Consider the following 20,889-nt stretch of genomic DNA (forward strand, 5'->3'; position numbering starts at 1 on the left):
ATTTATACATTTGTGAATTAAGTGTCCAATTTCATTCTTTTCCACATGAATAATATTGTTTCAGCACCATTTGGTGAAGAGACTATTCTTTTTTTTGGGGGGGGGGACTATTCTTTATTGAACAGTCTTGTTGAAAGACTTGTTGAAAATCAGTTGCTCATAGTGTATTGACCATAGTTTATTTCTGGACTTTGTATTTCATAATACTGGTCTATGTATTTATCCTTATACCAGTTTTTAATCACTGTAGCTTTATAATACATTTTGAAGTCAGGAAATGGGAGTCCTTTAACTTTGTTTTTTAAAGATTATTTTAGCTCTTTGGGTCACTTGCAGTCTCATATGAATTTTAGGATTAGCTTTTCCATTTCTTTTTTTTTTTTTTAGCTTTTCCATTTCTGCAAAAAAAAGGGCCATTGGATTTTTTTTTTTTTTAATTTTTATTTATTTATGATAGTCACAGAGAGAGAGAGAGAGGCAGAGACACAGGCAGAGGGAGAAGCAGGCTCCATGCACCGGGAGCCTGATGTGGGATTCGATCCCGAGTCTCCAGGATCGCGCCCTGGGCCAAAGACAAACGCCAAACCGCTGCGCCACCCAGGGATCCCGGGCCATTGGATTTTTGATAGGGATTGCACTGAATCTGTAGACTACTTTGGAGACTACTGTCATCTAAACAATAAGTCTTCTAATCCATGAACGTGGGATGTCTTTCCATTTATTTAGATCTTTATCTCAGCAATGCTTTGCACTTTTCATTGTGTAAGCCTTGCACTTCCTCAGTTAAATTTATTACCAAGTATTTTATTCTTTGTGATGCTACTATAAATGGGCTTGTTTTTTAAAATTTCCTTCTTGGATTTTTTTAAACCAATGTATAGCCTCAGTAGACATTTGTGTGTTGATCTTGTAACATTACTGAATTTATTAGCTCTCAAGTTTTGTTGTGTGTATGTGTGTGTGTGAATTCTTTAGAATTTTTAATATATAGGATCATGTCAGCTACAGTCTTACTTCTTCCTAATTGAGATTCCTTTTATTTCTTTTTCTTGCCTAACTGCTCTTGCTAGAACTTCTGGTGCAATGTTGACTAGCAGTGGTTAAGAGGGCATTTTCCTGATCCTAAGGAGAGAGTTTTCAATCTTTCACCATTTAGTATGTTGTTAACTGTGGGTTTTTCACGAATGCCTTTCAATAGTTTGAGGAAATTCCATTTCTCCCTAGTTTGTGGAATGTTTTTTTAACATGAAAGGGTGTTGGATTTTGTCGAATTATTTTTCTTATCAATTGAGATGATCATGTTGTTCATATCTCCCTTCATTCTTCTTATAACAAAGAGCTTTGTTTTCAAGGCATTGTCCTAGTTTCTTCTAGCTGTTGCTTCCTTCATGCTACTAATGTGATATATTACATTGATTGATTTTCATATGGTTAAACATCCTTGTATTCCTACAACAAGTATTACTTTGTCATAGTGTATACTCTGTCTGGCTTGGTATCAAAGTAATGCTAGTCTTATTGAATAAATTAGGAAGTGTTCCTCCTATTTTTTTTGGACGAGTTTAAGAAGAATTGCTGTTAACTTCTCTTTAAATGTTTGGTAGAATTCACTAGTGAATCCACCTGCTGCTGTACCTTCTTTGTTGGGAGATTTTGATTATTGATTCAATCACTTTACTTGTTTTAGGTCTGTTCAGACTTTTTATTTCTTTTTGAGTCAGTTTTGGTATTTTGTGTTTCTAGGAATTTGCCCATTTCATCTAGGTTATCTAATTTTTTTTGGGAATAAAGCCTTTTTGATAAGTAAATTTATTTATGGTTCAGTCATCCAAAATGCCATGCAATTTACTAATATTTATAAAATGTGAAGTATATACACGTTTTCTTACATTTACCTTTCTAAAACAAATTGTATGTAAAATTCCATGAGATTTAAACAAAATTTCCCCATGAGGCTAAAAAACCAAAATTTTCTGAGAGGAGTATGACCAGTATAAATTTTACTTCTAAAAAGCATAAACTTTTTTCATTTTCTTTTTGTTAAAATAAATGATTGTTCATTTATTAAAATTAAACCTCTCTTTTTCTACCTAGAGAAAGAAATGAGTATGGACTCTCATGCAGACTGCCTGCATTCAAATTCCTGTCCTACCACTTACTTGCTATTTGTGAGCATAGGGTAACTTCTCTGTGCCTCGGTCTCTTCACCTGTAAGAATGAGAATAATAATAGAACCCACCTCATAAGGCTGTTGTGATGATTAAGTGCATTAATGCGTGCAAAAAACTTAGTTCTTAATTCATAATAAGCATTCAGTATTAACAAATATTATTTTTATAAGGTATTAGTAATTGAGGTTAAAATAAAGAACACCTAGACATAATCATCAATGAAAAAGCAAGTAAAAGGCAGCAATGTGGGGATCCCTGGGTGGCGCAGTGGTTTAGCGCCTGCCTTTGGCTCAGGGCATGATCCTGGAGACCCGAGATCGAATCCCACGTCAGGCTCCCGGTGCATGGAGTCTGCTTCTCCCTCTGCCTATGTCTCTGCCTCTCTCTATCATAAATTAAAAAAAAAAAAAAAAAAAGGCAGCAATGTTGGATGATGGGTACAAAAAAGAGTCATATTTTCCTCTAGATTTATAAGACCCCAGACTAGGAGAAGAATGAATGTTTTGGCAAGTGTTCTGTCACTAGAAAAGAAATGGTTCTCTTAATTGGTATTCAGGAAAGCAGGTCCTCTTGACTACAGTTGACCTTTGAACAACATGGGTTTGAATGGTACGGGTCCACTTATATGAGGATTTTTTTGATCAATATAGTACTGTACGTGTATTTTTCTCTTCCTTATGATTTTTTTATATAACATTTTCTTTTCTGTAGCATTCTTTAAGAATACAGTATATAATACATGCAATATACAAAATGTGTGTTAGCCAACCGTTTGTATTATTGTTAAGGCTTCTTGGTCAATGGGAAGCTATCAGTAGTTAAGTTTTGAGGGAGTCAAAGTTGTATGCAGATTTTTTGCTGTGCAGGGAGTTGGCACCCCTAAACCCTGTGTTGTTCAAGGGTCAACTGTACAAAACTGTATTAAAAAGGCTCTCTCTCAGGGTAGAAAAATCAAAGGCACTGTTCATGAATCCCATAAAGGAAAGGAAGGTCCTCAGAGAGGAGAATCAGTTCTTTTAAAATGAGTCTGGCCTCCACCATGGGCCACAGGTAATCAGAGAGTGGATGGTGAGTGTTCAAAGGGATAATCACAACTATAAGTACTTCCTTTCAAATTGCAGGCTTATGCCTCTTTGGAAAGTGATGATGTACTAACAAAGTTCTGCTTTTGATTGTTTTGTTTTGTTTCTTAGATCTTTTGCTCTCTCTTCTCCTAGGTACATAAATATACTCTAAGGCTGATCCCTCCTTGTCATGAATACAATTGAATTTATATCCATAATATAATGAATGGATAAAACATTAACTATTGAATTATTTTCACTATCACTATTATTTTCTTTGTGGCCACACCAATAAAATGACCACAAGGTTTGTTTTGGGAATGGAAGTACTCAGTTTCTTGGTTTCCAAGGAAGAAACATTTCAAGAGCATTCAAAATCGGCTCCCTCTGCACCCCCCAAAAGAGCTTGGTTTAATTTTTTAGAGAAATCAACTAAAATGAGTCTACCTTGATATAAAATGTAAATCACATCAACCACAGCAGTGTATTTTAAAATATGGGAATTTAGTTTATGCTCATTTTTATAGTAAGACATAAGTTAATGACTTTAATATCTTAAAGGATTTATCATAAAATGTTACTGCCCAATGAGTTTTTTGCAGACCATAAACAATTCACTGAGAGTATTAACATTCACATGTGTAATTGGCGTTTACAAATGTACAAAACTTTGGGTAATAAACACTTTAAACTTATTTTTCAAAATTCAATAAACCCATTCCCCTCAAACTGTTTGATTACAAAGAAGCACAAAAGGTTACTAAGAGCAGCAAAATGTGAGAAACAAAGCAAGGGAGGCATATCCAGACATGAGAACATAAGAATATCTGAAGAGTTTTGTTAATATCAAAAGACAAAATCAAGACATCTTTTATAATATAAAGGAAAACAAATCCATATAATTAAGTATTACTTAGGCAAAAAAACATTATAGGGTATATAACATTTATTTACTCTACATAAATTTGCATATCTTAAATTTAATGCAAAACACCATGTTTCTTTTTTTTTTCCATGTTTTAATTCTAATTTGAGAATATCATAACACGTAGCTCTTAGGAATCCTAAATATAACTGGGTGAATAATTTAAAAGACCTCAAAGATCATTTTGTTTTCAATTGGTCATTATTGTTTTAACTCTCATTTTTCTTCATTCATTAGACTAAGTCAATTTAGAAATAAAATCCACAAAGTGTATATAATGCAGCTATTTCTGAAAAAACTAATTATTAGCATAGTGTTTAGTATGTCATTAAAGTTGTAGTTGCAGTTAAACAAATGAATAAAAATTACTGCAACTAATGTATGATAAAGTTACAAAGCAAACATTAAAAGTGTCATCTGGTGTATGTGCACTGTAGTAAAAGAAATCTGGATAACATGAGTAAAATGTGATTATTAATAAATGAAATTCCCAGCTAATACCACATTGCATTTAGGAGCAATGCATTTGTCCTCATATGTTACATCAGGAACATATGTTCACAATCCACCAGCTGTAGTTTTGATTTGCCGAGAAATGAATTCCTAAGAAATGGAGGATTTAATCCTGGTTCATCCACTTGTTCCTCCCTTGTTTTACCATCTTTACTTTGAGATTGGGCACCCTGTGCCCAGGAATGTGGCATTGCAAATTTACTAAAAATGTATCCATTGGTAGTAGAATAATTTTACTAAATTCATAAGGAAGACAATATCTTCATTTAGAAAACAAAGCATTATGTTATAATTTGACAGTTACAACGCAAGCCCCAGCTCTTCCTAGGCACAGTGGAGCAACCTAAAACAAAAACAAAAAAGACATATTTATTGGGTTTATAGGTACAGATGTTGATAAAACCATACCAGTAGGTCAAATACTGAAAGAGTATGTACTTGTCAAAATGCTGCTGACAAACTGCTCCCCCAGCCTTTCTGTGGGCTGGGCCAGGGCCCTTCTTCCAAGCCCCCTGCTGATGTTAAAGTTTCACAGACAAAATTGTTCGGGTATATCACATTATTATGCAGTATTCCCTTTTCTTTAAAGGTAATTGTAAAAGAATATTGCTCAGGACTTATTCTACCTGAAACACTTTATTTGGCCAAAATGATGCAGGATATGGATAATGAGGAAATGCTGAACACTTTAACTTTGTAACCAATGTGGTGAGAATATCAAGTACTATCTAGAGAGGCCCTGGAACAGATATGCCATCTCAGAACACACCAGATATGCTGCATGCCTGGCTGCTTATTCCAGGGGAACCAGTAATTTCACATTTACTGACTGCCTTCTCTGTGCATGGCTGGAAAGTCTAAACCCATTTTACTATTTTTTAGCACAGTAAATAAATAATAAATACTACTCCAACTCCCTAGGAGTAAAAACAAACTTGGTGAATGAACTCTATGACGATGAGACAGAAGTGCAGGGTGCTAGGGAAAGGAATATAATCTTAGTTTATCGATAAGGAATAATCTTTCACCTACTTTTTTTTTTTTGAGTACCCCAGACACTGGAAACTAAAAGTGTGGACAAGGATAGCTTTTAAAGGATTACTTATTTGAGCACAGTAAGACCCAAGAATTAAAACAATAGTATTTAGGGAAGAAGTGACTAATCCAAAGCACTGAGAAAATTTCTTTTGTACTTTTATATGTGGGGGCATGTAATAAAGTGTTTTTGTCAAATATGGGATATTGAAATGCCTCCCTAAAAAAAAAAAAAAAAAAAAGAAATGTCTCCCTAATCAGTTTGGCCTCTCTCCCAACCTTTCTAGACCAGCAAATGGATTTTAAGAACACACCTGATGTCAGCTGTCAGAATATACTCAGTTGTTCTCTATCTGAATCAGGTGTTTTGATCACTGTTCTATCTCCTTGAACAATCAAATCACCTACTTTAAAACCGTACCTATTTACAGTATTCCAGGAGTAACCTTTAAGTCATTTCAATCAAAATGTCTGTCTGTAATTAGCAGCTTTTCTTAAAACACTGAAGACCTGAAGTCTTTATACTGTAAAGAGTTGATGTTGCCATGACAACCAGCTAGAAAGTTCAGCTTAGCATATTTACTAAATACAATGCAGTCACCTCTGCTTTGGGTCAAGGTAGCAGGGTGGGTGATTGCTTTGGACTTTATAATCTCATTCCCTGAACAAACGTCCTCCTGTCCATTTGTTAGAACACTAAATGGAAAACATTCGTTTTCCAGATTCTACAGTTATAAGTTCAAATTTAAGTGCTTACAAATAGTAATAGAGGTGGCATGCAAACAAAATGGATATGTGGTCACAGATCATTAATTTTGATAAGAGAGTGATTCAGCATAAAGCATCTGTTACCTATAATAACAAGTCTCAAAAACAGGCCAAAAGATTTCCTTAAAACTAGGCTAAGAGCATATGTATGTCAAATACAGCTTAGGAAAAGAGATTCTTACATCTCTTTTTGGGCTCCTTGGTTATCATTCACATTGCCATGGTGAGAGGCTGATGGTAGAAAATCACATCATTTCTTTTTTTAAATTGATTTATTTATTTTAGGGAGGGGGTGCAGAGGGAGAGGAGGACAGAAAATCTCAAGCAGACTTCCTGCTGAGGGCAGAGTCTGACATTGGGCTCCTTCTCAGGACCCTGAGATCATGACCTGAGCTGAAACCAAGGGTCAGCTACTTAACCTAGTGAGCCACCTGGGTGCCCCAATCACACAATTTCTAATGAAATTCTGTAGCTCAGATTTAAAATCTCAAATGATCTCTTCTAATCCCAGTGACCCCACTTAAACTTAAGAAACAGGATCAAGGGTCACATAAAGTCCCTTTTTCTATCCTCCTCATTTAAAAACACCCTGTCCCTTCTATAAGTAAATATGTGATACACTCATATTCTCATCTTTTCCTCCAGCCTTGGAAGAGATATTTCCTCCAGCCTGAGGAAAACCAGACTTTGCTCTCAATTTGGTTTCCTGCTTTTCTTTCAGGAAAGAACCCTTCATTGTTGCTCTCTTTTTAGCATCTGAAATCTCTACTCTGTTTTCACCTCTATTGTGAAAAAGATCTATGCCTCAAATTTCTAACTTCAACATTGACTTACTGTGTGACTTGGGTCAACTATTTAACCTCTCTGCATCTCAGATTCCTCATCCAATAGAGCCTGGTCCATAAAATGTGTTCAACAGATGTTAACTTTCTATTATCATCATTATTTGAAAATTGTATGCCCCTCTAGCTCATGCATTTACTTATTTTTCTCTTTATTTTTCACCCTATATAGCGGCTTCTTCTAGCACATCCTCAAAGGTTCTTATAACTTCATGAATGGCAACTTAGCTTCATTCATCCTTATACTGTTGAAATCTTGTCTCCTCTCTCTAAATGCTGTATTCCATTATTTTATCTAAGCCACTATCTGGTCTTTTATTTGCTATTTTCTTCAGAAGTTGAACCTTCAATCCTACCCAGTAAGTGTAGAAAGAATAGATAGGACTTGGTAATATCTCTTGAATCCACCTATAGAGTTGATACTCAAGCCCTGCAAGTGCTTCTTCTAAATGTTTTATTTTTATCCAGTCTTTGCTTCCCCTGCCCCTAACCCAATTTATCCTGTTTCCAACTGCCACGTGAACTTTCTATTAGTGCATCACTCTCCTGGTTAAAAGTCTCTACCACTTCCCACTATCAAATTCTTGAAGCATGGCCTTCAAAGATTTCCAACCTGACCCCAAACTTGTTCTCCAATAAGAACTTCTGCTCTTATTAAGCAAGTATCCTTATAACCAGCCATCCTTCTTAAACATATCTTGCATATTTCTGCTTTAGTGACATTTCTTTTGTGTTTTCTCACACAATTTTCCACCTCTTTCTGCCCTTTTGAATTGGATTTTGAATTCATTAAGGATTAGCTTAAATTCAACTTCTTCTCACTAAAGCACTCTTAATAGCCATCGTATTTTTTTTCTCCTTGATTTCCTACACCACTCAATGCCTATACAAGAGCATACTTCCTACCAACTGTTCTACATTGTGGGTTCTACCCTTACACATGCAGATTATACCTACCTAAGTAGCTAAATTCTGTGGTAGCAGGGATTCTTTTAAGTTTCGCTTTCTTGATAGTACTTACCATTTCTCCTTGTATGTAGGAAAACCTTGGCTCAATTAAACATCTGAGTGTCTTTCAGGTGCCAGATACTGAATTGGCATGCAAAATTCCTAATTCTTGGTAATGATGGAAACAAAGATCTCAAAAGATCATTCTTAGAAGTGCTAAGCCCTCTGGAAATAGACACAGCTGAATGTCTTCTGTTTATAAGCTTACCAGGTCAAGTTTCTTACTTCTTAATGAAATTTAAAGTTGCCATCTTTGTTAGGTGATGACCAGACACTTGGTCTGCTCCCATATATCACTGGCTTGAGTATTTCAAACATTATTGCTCATGTATGCATAAGTGATTCACATTTTTCTGATTTCTATCTTTGTTTCTTATTTTCCACAATCTGCCCTCCCTTTGCCGGGAGTTCTTTTGTGGTCCTATCTACTCTATCTATACTAGAACATCTCATCAATTCCCAGCAAATGGTGGCAGATCAAAACTATTAATATTTCCTCTGAGTAGTAATTTATACTTTAAAGATAACTTTGGATTTTAATTATGTTATAAAATTAAACATTCCTTGTTTCCATATGTTTATCAAGAGGTGATTTTATCATGCTTATGTTGATATTGGACAAAATTAAGAGGATCTTTTTACCAAATGAATTGTTTTAATAAAAACAGAGAAGTGTAATAATGAAAAATGAAATGCCATACCTGGGTCCACTCATTTGTCTGGGGATCATAAGCCTCCACTGTATTAAGATAAGTTTGTCCATCATAGCCTCCAACAGCATATAATTTATCACCAAGTAAACAGACCCCTACTGCATCTCTGCTGATGCTCATAGATGCCACTGCAGTCCACATATCTGTTTTGGGATCATATCTGAAAGAAAATTTTAGAACTGGAGCTGACATTGTCCTCACAATATTTTTATGTAAAAATAGTTTATGAATGAAAGATTTGCACGTAAGACCTATATCCTAAAACTCCTAGAAGAAAACATAGGGGGTAAACTTCTTGACACTGGTCTTGGCAATGATTTTTTGGATTTGACACCAAAAAGTAAATGCAATAAAAGTAAAAATAAACAAATGGGACGTCAAACTAAAAATCTTCTGCATAGTAAAGGAAATCATCAACAAAATGAAATGTCAACCTATGGAATGGGAAAAAAACATTCTCGAATCCTGTATTTGATAAAGGGTTAATATCTAAAAGATATAAAGAATTATACAACTCAATGACCCCCTCTAAACCCTCATATAAACCAATTAAAAACTGGGCAGAGGGTCTCAATAGACGTTTTTCCAAAGAAGACATATAGATAGCCAATAAGTACATGAGAAGGTGCTTAACATCACTAATCATCAAGAAAATGTAAATCAAAACCACAATGGCTGTTATCAGAAAGATAATAAGTGTTGGTGAAGATGTGGAGAAAAGGGAACCCTCGTGTACTGTTGGTAATGTGAATTACTGCAACTGCTATAGAGAACAGTATGGAGAGGTACCTGGGTGGCTTAGTCCATTAAGCATCTGCCTTCAGCTCAGGTCATGATCTCAGGGTCCTGGGATCAAGCCAAGCCCCATATAGGGCTCCCTGCTTAGCAGGGAGTCTGGTTCCCCTCTCCCTCTGCCCTTCCCTCCAGCTCGTGCTCACTCTCCTCTTTCAAATAAATAAATAAAATCTTAAAAAAAAACAGTATGGAGATTCCTGAAAAAATTAAAAATAGAAATACTATATGATCCAGTAGTTCTATTTCTGGGTATTTATATAAAGAAAATGAAAATGAAAACACTAATTTGAAAAGATATACTTACCCCCATTTTCACTGTAGCATTATTTACAGTAGCCAAGACATGGAAACCTAAGTGTTCATCAATGGCTGAATGGGTAAAGAAAATGTGGTACATATAGAACACACACACACACACACACACACACACACAGACACACACACACCAGAATATTATTTGCCCATAAAAAAGAATGAAATCTTGCCACTTCAACAACATGGATGGATGTTGAGGGTATTATGCTAGGTGAAATAAGCCAAAGAAAACAAATACCTATGATCTCACTTATATGTGGATTCTAAGACAAAAAAAACCTAAGCTCATAGATTGGTGGTTGCCAGAGGTGGGGTGAAATGGGGGATGGGCGTCAAAAGGGACAAATTTCTAGTTATAAAATACATTAGTTATGGGGATGTAATGTATAGCATTGTGATATAGTTAATAATACTGTACTGTATATTTGAAAGTTGCTAAGAAAGTAGAACTTAAAAGTTCTCATCACACACAAAAATTGTAACTATATATGGTGATGGATGTTAACTAGACTTACTGTACTCATTTTTCAATATATACAAATGTCAAATCATTGTTATACACTTAGATGAATATAATGTTATATGTCAATTACACCTCAATAAAAGAATACCTACATATTCAGAAACACCTGGGAGAGGCAGTATGCAAAGTGGTTAGAGAATGGGTTTAGATTTGAGCTGAAGAATCTCGAGTCCTTATTCTTCCAGTTACTCACTCTGTGGTATTGGAAAGTTAGTTAAAATTGTTACATCTTAATTTCTTTATTGGTGAAAATACTACTCACCACCTAGCAAATGCATGGTAAGCACTCAATAAATGTCATCTTAAAGATGGGTTCATTTACTACAATTTTTTCCTATTGGCAAAGAATGCGTTCCTTTAACAAAAGTTCCAAGATCACAAAAATATATAAAAAATGCAATAGCTAGCCTCATTTCCTTCCAACTTTAATTACAGAGTCAAGTGGTAACCACTATTAACAATTTGGTTTGTATATGATCTTCTAAATATTTCACTTTTTATTCTCAGGGCTTGAGAGGCTATTTCAGGACATGTTTTTTTTTTATTTAACTTACGTTTTCTTTCCATGTAAACATTAATATTTTTTTCTTTCAGCAAATACAAATAGTTTCATTCTTTAAGCCTACCTTTTATCTTATTACTGCTATCTAAAGTACATTTGAACGTATTTTAGAAAAAATATCAATATTTTCCTGCACACTTTTAACTTACAATATTAATAGATTCACTTAATAAATCCATAACACTTAACGTATTCAAAAGAGCTAAAGTAAATATTGAAAACTGCTTTAAGATTTTCGATTGCCTACTGAAAATCTGAGGAAATCAATATGTGAAACTTATGTAAGATGGCTCACAGACACAATCATTACAGCTGTCCACTTTTGAACCTTGTTCCTCTCATGAAATATATTAACTAGAACAGCCCGAAACTGTCTATGAGCAGATACTTCATGCTAAAGTGACCTATATTGCTTCTAATAGTTCTTTTTTTAAATTTTTTAAAATTTATTCATGATAGTCACACAGAGAGAGAGAGACAGAGACACAGGCAGAGGGAGAAGCAGGCTCCATGCACCGGGAGCCCAACGTGGGATTCAATCCCGGGTCTCCAGGATCGCGCCCTGGGCCAAAGGCAGGTGCCAAACCGCTGCGCCACCCAGGGATCCCTGCTTCTAATAGTTCTTGTACAATGAAAAATTTTTCATTGGGTGTAGTACTGCAGTGGACCTGTAATTTACAGGATAAAGTATACAAAGACATTCATATTCCTTTCCTGGAATATAACACACAGCAAGTATAGACTGGATTATTCTCCCTAACACAGATGAAATGCTGGTATAACTTTCCAACTTTTTCAAAAGACAACAAACTAATCCTCCTTATAATTTTGCAGAAAGCACTCATTGTCATCAAACTTAGATTTCACTTTTTACCTCTCTTCCAATCATGTATAATTAAACAACACGCACACACACGTGAACGCTTACTAACTTCCCATTGCTCTTTAAAATCCAGAATCCCTAGGACTCTCCGTGATTTGTCCCCATCTCTACTCTAGTCCGCCTCCTTTCCTGCCACTGTTTCCCTCACTCTGTTCTCCAGACACACTAGCTGCCTTTCGGTTTTCTGAATGAACCATTTCCTTCCTGCTTTGGAGGCTTTGTACATGCTCTCGTTGACTCTACATTCTAACTCCATTCAATTTTCTCCATTCTTTGAACTGGACTAAAGATAACAGATGGGAGCCTGAACTATTATCCAAATTGTCCATTGATGTTAGGCTCTTTACCTGGCCCCCGACTTGAGTTTCATGAAGCCAGTTTGGATGACTTGTATAACCTTTTAAGCCATATTAGTTTTTTATTTTATTTTAGTATTTTTTTTTTTTTTTTTTACTTTTTATTTATTTATGATAGTCACAGAGAGACAGAGAGAGAGGCAGAGACACAGGCAGAGGGAGAAGCAGGCTCCATGCACCGGGAGCCTGACGTGGGATTCGATCCCGGGTCTCCAGGATCGCGCCCTGGGTCAAAGGCAGGCGCCAAACCGCTGCGCCACCCAGGGATCCCTATTTTATTTTAGTATTTCATAGTATTTCGTTTTATCAAAACGTGTTAGAAATGTTCTCCTTTTCACTTCTTATTTAGCCTCCAGCACCTATGACTTCTCTCTGAAATTCATCAAGCTCCTTTCCTTTTCTTGTCAGGTACAGTAACCAGTATAAAATATGTACACAACAAATATTTGTCATATGACTCAACTAATAAATTATATAATCAATTATAAGGTAATATTCTAGGCAGTATTATGAGAGAGAATTTGAGTAGACTGTTAGGAGAGAGACCAAGAGATGGCCAGAGCAGACAACCCAGTGTTTACCAAGCTGTGAAAGAACTGCCTTGCATGTGGTAGATGTTCATTAAGAAGTCATTAATCTGTCTAGAAGTGTCAGGCAAAGTTTCCCTTCACAGGAAATTACCTCTCCACACAGTCTGAGAGTCTGGAAGTCAAGTTGGATGCAGGAGCATCGTGTCCTCCAATAGCATACAGCAATCCATTCCAGGTAGTTACTCCTACTCCCCCTCTCCTTTTGGACATTTGTGCACAGAGCGTCCATTTATTAGTATGAGGATCAAAACATTCTACTGATTTGAGGCAAGAACTTCCATCACGACCACCAACTGCATAAAGTCTATAAGAATAAATAAAATAATAAATAAAAAATAGTGCCATTATTATGATTAAGGCAGAGATTATTCTCAGAGTATTTCATCGAATTCGAGGTGCCACAGATTATAAAACACACTGTCAATTTACGTGCCATCAAGACAGAAGATATGCTACCAAAGTTATATGACATATGTATATGTCACTCTTGTCATGTATATGACATATGATACATATCACTCTTATCACTCTGTCTATACATAAAAGAGAACAAACTTACATGAAAGCAATGACAACTATTTCTGACAAGTCACCACTGATTAAAAACATGCATCACAATTTTAGAGGTATAAAATGTGTCTTGGAATAGAGAAAATGTGGTATCTAAATATACCATGACTTCTTTCTTAAATAACTAAAATAGGACTAGGTTATAAAGGAAAGAAACTAGCCTTCCCTGCACATACCATAGGCTAGACATTTTACCTGTATTAATTTAATCACCTCAATGATGCTATGAGAAGTGATTTATATTCCTGTTTCATGGGTGAAGAAACAGGCTCGTGGAGATTAAGAGGCTTATACAGGGTCAGAAGCAGAACCAGGACGCAGTTAGAGTAATGAACAGTTGTACTGTGAGCAGTCACCTGAGGTGTTCTTGCAGTAGTGAAATATGAGAATAAAAGAATTGCTTGAAACAGTGGTATATAAATTAATATTTATTACAACTGAATAGTGATTCTTCATTAATTTAAATTACTGCCGAGAAGGATACTGTAAGTTATCTAAAATGAATACAGCATGTTAATGTCCTAAGTGTTGCCTAGTAGATAAATTTTAATTCATTACTAATCAATATACTGCATTAATTTAAGTCTTTTACTCAACTTGAAATATATAAAATACTATATTTTTCTAATAGTTTTTTCAAAAGAATAATAAATTCAGATCATTGCTTATTTAAAAGTCCTCATATTCTGAACTTACATATACCTTAATTAATATTTAACTATATTTTTTACCTTAAGAAATAAAATTTGAACTATACCAAATGTCTGCCAATTAAAACTCAGTATTTACATTTACATATATATATATATATATATATATATGGTATCTTTAAGACATTTGTTAATTTTAATTCATAACGTAAAGTATACTATGCTACTTAAATTGGTTCTTTTTTTTTTTTTTTATTTTATTTTTTTTTTTTTTATTTTTTTTTCTTAAATTGGTTCTTAAGTGAGAAGATGACCATATCTTAGACAGCAACATATGGTGGTAGCAATATCTTATTCTAAACGTTGTATTAATAGTATGGAAATTGAAATTTATTTGCAACTTTGTTAAAATTATTTATCCATCAAAAACTACTTGCTTGTGTTAGCTAACACTTGGTAGATTAATTGTCTGAATATGGATCACAGAATTTCAGAAGACATCAGCAATTAGAAAATATAACTAAAAAACCATGTACACACATGTGCACACACACACGCATTAGGATTCAAGGCACCACCTCCTCTTCACAGTGAACACATGAGTCTTGACTGTGTAAAGTGGTGTATAACAGGGGTTAAGGGGTGGAGCCACAGTCTCAGGATTTGAATTTTGGTTCTCACACTTACTAATCCTGACTGTGGACAAGTTATTTGATCTCTGCCCACCTGAATTTTATCATCCAAAACATCTCTAAGCTCTGCTTCATAGGATTATTGATGACCAAATTTAAAATAGTCTGAATAAGTGCCTTCTACGTGGTGAACATGGTGTTAAATGTTTAAGAGAAAAAAATGAATTCTGTCTCTGTATTCTTTTAGAAAATGGCATTTTTAGATCTTAAAGTTGTACAAACAACATGTATATTGAGCCAATGTTAAGGGGTAAAATGTATCAATAACATTTTCTAAAGAAATACTATCTCAAGCAGTGGTTTTCAAATTTCTTTTTTTTCTTAAGAATTTATTTATTTGACAGAGAAAGAGCACAAGCAGGGGGAGTGGTGGGCAGAGAGAGAGGAGGAAGCAGGCTCTCCATTGAGCAGGGAGCCTGACAGATGTGGGGCTTGATCCCAGGACCTTGGAATCATGACTTGAGATGATGGCGGATGCTTAACCCACTGAGCCACCCAGGCATCCCTCAAATTGTTTTCTAAGAATAGGATTCTGTGGATTATTTGAGGAGGTCTCAAAAATGGTGTATTTGAAATTCAAGTTGGGGGGGGGGTTAGAGAGAGAAAGTGCATGTTATGCTCACACGTAAGTGAGGGGGGAGTGGCAGAGGGAGATGGGAGAAAGAGAATCTGAAGCAGGCTCCACACTCAACCCAGGGTCCATTATGGGGCTCGATCCCATGCCCCTGAGATCACAACGTGAGTGGAAATCAAGAGTCCAATGTCTAAATGACTAAGCTACCCAGGTGCCTCTGAAATTCAAGTTTTAATAATTTTCAAAATAATTTTCACCTAGCTCAGTTAAATGCCATGCAAAATTCAGAACTCATCTTTTTTCTCCATGACAGTATCTATTACAGTAAAAAGAGAAATATTATGTCAAATTGGAAATTGCATCAAATTGTATTGTATGATGCGCTTTAAAATAAGATTTAGTCTTGCCAGACTTAAAATTATGATCAAGGATCAGGCGTTGGTGATATTGAGATTTAACTTAGAAAAAAATTTCTACTACTTTCAAACTACCTCAACAATTTAACTGAAAAGTTTCCCAAGATTCCAATTAAATTGCTCTAGTAGTTAAAGCAACTGTTCTCATTTCCAGCTACTTAGCTGTGAATCAGGATTTTCTTTATACTGAACAAGAAAAACAAGACATAGAAATAATATGGATGTTCTTTAAAACAGATGTGTTCTTCTACATTGATTTTTATAATAAACCCATGCTACAAACTTGAACTTACAATGAATTTAAGATAGGTTCAGAATAAACTTGAATTTCCATTTGCATTAAGTATTGAGGTTTTTGCAAGGTTTCATTTGAAAGAAAGATTCTACTGCCAAAAATGTTTGCCAACAAGTGGCTTAAAAGTAGCCTGAGCAACTGGAATTCTAAATAAAGCTTTTTCTCTCAAGCATGGTAGAAAGAAAATTTTAACTCTTTGAAATTTTCAAGATACAAGATGTAACTCATAAAACATTCAAACAGTTCCTCCCTAAAGAAACAATTATATTTTGCATCAGGAAGTATTGTAAAATAAGTTAAAATAACAAAAACAGTAGTTAATCTAGGCTTTATCGTTCTGTAGATCAAAAAATTGAGGCACAGGGAAATGATTTGTTCTAAGTCATAAAGGAGTAGTAAAGAGGCATAATTTTTTTTTTCAATCAGCTGCATATTTTTATAGAAAACAACATGATCTCTATTTTTCCAGATTCTGGATATGTACCTAAAAATGGAAACCAACAAAATATTTTAAAATATTGCTGCTTTGTTTTAAACCAAGCTTAGAAAAATGCTAGTGGATAGATTAACACATCCTCTTCTTGCACGCGATTAAAATACCATTGCATCTAAGTGGTACCATAACATTCTTTTTTTTTTTTAATTTTTAATTTATTTATGATAGTCACAGAGAGAGAGAGAGAGAGAGGCAGAGGGAGAAGCAGGCTCCATGCACCAGGAGCCCGATGTGGGACTCGATCCGGGTCTCCAGGATCACGCCCCGGGCCAAAGGCAGGTGCCAAACCACTGCGCCACCCAGGGATATCCCCATAACATTCTTCAATAAGATTACACACTTCAGGTTATGTTCCAGGTACCATGCTAGGTATAAGGAACAAAATGTCATACCAGATTATTCAAGACTGTAATCTACTATAGGAGATGGATGAGTAAATAACAATAACAATAGAGTGCTTCATGCTCTAATACAGTCGTACACAAATTATGCACAGTAAAGATGCCAAGAATGGAATGGACAGTTAGAAGGTGGGGGGGCAAGGGAGGGAGGGAAAGGCAGCTAGGAGATGTAAATGGAAATGGGAAAGTTTTCCAGAGATGACTTTTGAGTAAGTTTCAGGGATGCTGAATTTGCCAGGTTCAAAACTGGGGAAACAATACTCTAAGACAGATGGAATGGGTTAAAAGATAATGGTAGTGTGAAACAAAATGTATTTTTCACAAATAGGTTAGTTCTGCTGGAGTGTAATATGCATGGGTAGAGAGGAATGGACAGAAGTGGACAGAAGCAAGACCATAAAGGAGCCTTGGTCACATAAGCTTTTAAGCAGGAAAATGACGTGGTCCTATTTGTATGTTAGGTAGAGTATTAGGTTAAGTCTTTAAAGGACGAAAGTGAGAGAGTTAAGATTTGGGGCAAAGTGACCAAAGGACACCATCCCCTCACTCTAGGAGTTTTAACTGAAGGGTCAAGGCTGAAATGACACCGCTAGTTTTCTCTCTTTTTTCAGATTAATGAGCTTCTTTAGTGGCTGACTGCTACCAAAGAATGAGGAAAGATACCTAGTGATAAATTCTGAAGTTCTTTCTTTAGCTAAAACAAAGGAAGGGAGGGGTGTGGAGATCAGATTTATTTTATTTTTATTTTATTTTATTTTATTTTATTAAGATTTTATTTATTTATTCATGAGAAACACATACAGAGAGAGGCAGAGACACAGGCAGAGGGAAAAGCAGGCTCCATGCAGGGAGTCTGATGCGGAACTTGATCCCAGGTCTCCAGGATCAGGCCCTGGGCTGAAAGTGGCGCTAAGCCGCTGAGCCATGCGGCTGCACAATCAGGTCCATTTTAAAAAGTGGGTTTCTATTGCTCTAGCTCATCTTTTGTGATAGTGCTAAAAATGAATATAAATAAAATCTAAAAAGTGGAACATAATAGATCCCCAGGAACCAAAGCCTTTGGTCATAAAATATAAAAATTCTGTTAATATTTTCTCATTTTTCTTTTACCAATCAATCAATAACACAATTCTATATCTAGTTTTAAGTCCCTTTCTGGAAATGAAAATAAAGCATTTTAAGTGAGGAAAGGTATGCAACAAACAGCTTTTATATAATAACTCTGTAGGGTTTCATTTAATGGAAGAAGGGCCTTTCATATGTAGTTAGTCCCTGACTTACCAAGAGCTGTATTGGTAATGGCTCTGTCCACATCTGTTAACTCTAGTTAGAGGAGCCAAGAGCCAAGAGAGCACCTTTCTAAATCTATTTCAGTTTTCAGAAGTTTACCAAGATAAGAAAGGAGAAGTAAAGATAAGTCAGGAGAAGTAAAGATAAGTCAGTAGAAGAGAGGGAAGGAATTATTTAGGAGAACACTGAGAGGGCCAATACTACATTTAAAACACTTTATGCTGGGATCCCTCAGTGGCTCAGCGGTTTGGCACCTGCCTTCAGCCTAGGGCATGGTCCTGGAGTCCCGGGATCGAGTCCCACATCAGGCTCCCTGCATGGAGCCTGCTTCTTCCTGCTTCTCTACCTGTTTCTCTGCCTCTCTCTCTGTGTCTCTCATGAATAAACAAAATATTAAAAAAAAACAACACTATATGCCTTTTTCCTTAAAATTTTTTAAATTTAAATTCAATTAATTAACACAGAATGTATTATTGGTTTTATTGGTATTATTATATATTATATAATATATTATATAAAATATGTTATATGTTATATAATATATAGTAAGTATATATTATAAAATAATATAATGTATTATTGGTATTATTGGTTTCAGAGGTAGAGATCAGTGATCCATCACTTGTAGATAACACCCCATGCTCATCACATCATGTGCCCTCCTTACTGCCCATCATCCACTTAACCCCATCCCCTCCAACCCTCAGTTTGTTTTCTACAGTTAAGAGTCTCTTATGGTTTGTCTCCCTCTCTGATTTCATTTTAAAACACTATATACTTTCAAAGCTATATAAACTACTGGGTTTTTACTAAGTTGAATATGTATGTAAAACTTCTTCACTCAAAATAACTTGAAATTTATAATATCTGCACATTAGAATAAAAACCTAACATGACTGAGTTATTTAAATTTAGTACTATGATAAAAAGAGACTATTTTAAAAGTTTGCATCACTCCAAGTTTTTTTTGTGATTTATTTATGCACTTTTTAATGTATATTTTTAAGTTAGAGCTCAATAAATTTGGTTTACTGTGTTTTAAATGGAATTTTAAATATTTCCTTACTTTCCACTTAGAACTGCTACACCTACTGTGCTTCTGGGGGTAGACATAGTGGCAACAAAATTCCACTGGCGAGCCTGAGGGTCCCATCTTTCCACTGTATTCAGGTAGCTCCAGCCATCGTGTCCACCTACTGCATACATGGGACCTTCCAATACAGCCACACCTACAAGGTGATAGGAAAGAAGCAAGGCCTTGAGATTTGCTGCCAAGTCTTAAAAATCACATTTTAATTGAAATATACAGTTTACCACTTAGTGTTTTCATATGAGATTTATGGTTCCAAGTCTTATGGTCAAGTCTTTAATCCATCTTGAGTTTATATTTGTGTTTGCTGTAAGATAATGGTCCACTTTCATTCTTTTGCACTTGACTATCCAGTTTTCCCAGTACCATTTATTGAAGACTGTCCTTTCCCCATTGCTTATTCTTGGCTCTTTTGTTCTAAGCTAGTTGCCCACATAGGCATGGGGGTTATTTCTGGACTCTATTCTGTTCCATTGATCTATGTGTCTGGTTTTTTTTTTTTTTTTTTTTTTTTTTTTTTTTAATTTTTTAATTTATTTATGATAGTCACAGAGAGAGAGAGAGAGAGGCAGAGACATAGGCAGAGGGAGAAGCAGGCTCCATGCACCGGGAGCCCGATGTGGGATTCGATCCCAGGTCTCCAGGATCGCGCCCTGGGCCAAAGGCAAGCGCCAAACCACTGCGCCACCCAGGGATCCCTATGTGTCTGGTTTTAAGCCAACTATCATAATGTCTTAATTCCTACAGCTTTGTAGTATAGTTTGAAATCAGGGAGTTTGGTGCCTCCAACTCTGTCCTTCTTTCTCAAGTTTACTTTGCTATTGTTTTTTTCATTTTTTTTTTCCTGTGGCTTTGTACAAATTTTAGGATTATTTGTTCTATGTCTTTGAAAAATGTCATTGGAATTTTGATAGGGATTGCACTGAATTGGTAAATTGCTTTGGGTAGCACAATGAACCTTAAACATGCTAATTTAATTAAGGAAACATTTACGGTAAAGATAACTGGGTTTCCAGAGGATCCCTGGGTGGCTCAGTAGTTTAGCGCCTGCCTTTGGCCCAGGGCCTGATCCTGGAGTCCCGGGATCGAGTCCCACATCAGGCTCCCTGCATGGAGCCTGCTTCTCCCTCTGCCTGTGTCTCTGCCTCTCTTTCTCTCTCTCATGAATAAATAAATAAAATCTTAAAAAAAAAAAAAAAGGTAACTGGTTCCCTTACAGCTCTTCCTGGTTGGTAGGTGAATAGGTGAGAGGAGCAAGCAGCACTACAGCTCTGCTCTATAAGTTTTAGAGGCAGGATCTTGAGGTCCAACAGTGGAAAGTTACTTAAAAACTACACAAGATGCACACACTG

At 35.6% G+C, this 20,889-nt stretch overlaps 1 protein-coding gene across 5 annotated transcripts in view; it reads right to left on the reverse strand.

Moving 5' to 3' along the window:
- Window positions 1-3,720: 3,720 nt before the first annotated feature.
- The window catches only part of KLHL5 (kelch like family member 5), an 85,937-nt gene continuing 68,768 nt past the window's right edge, over window positions 3,721-20,889 (reverse strand). For all 5 annotated transcript variants that reach the window (XM_041752272.1, XM_041752271.1, XM_041752273.1 and 2 more), the window contains 4 exons: window positions 19,514-19,676; window positions 13,155-13,367; window positions 9,028-9,199; window positions 3,721-5,016 (listed from right to left, as the gene is read on the reverse strand). In XM_041752272.1, the coding sequence (XP_041608206.1) occupies window positions 4,960-5,016; window positions 9,028-9,199; window positions 13,155-13,367; window positions 19,514-19,676 (605 nt within the window). In that variant the 3' untranslated portion in view covers window positions 3,721-4,959. The remainder of the gene's footprint in view (window positions 5,017-9,027; window positions 9,200-13,154; window positions 13,368-19,513; window positions 19,677-20,889) is intronic.

The sequence above is a fragment of the Vulpes lagopus genome, chromosome 4 (assembly GCF_018345385.1).
Source record: "Vulpes lagopus strain Blue_001 chromosome 4, ASM1834538v1, whole genome shotgun sequence".
Taxonomy (NCBI): Eukaryota; Metazoa; Chordata; class Mammalia; order Carnivora; family Canidae; genus Vulpes; species Vulpes lagopus.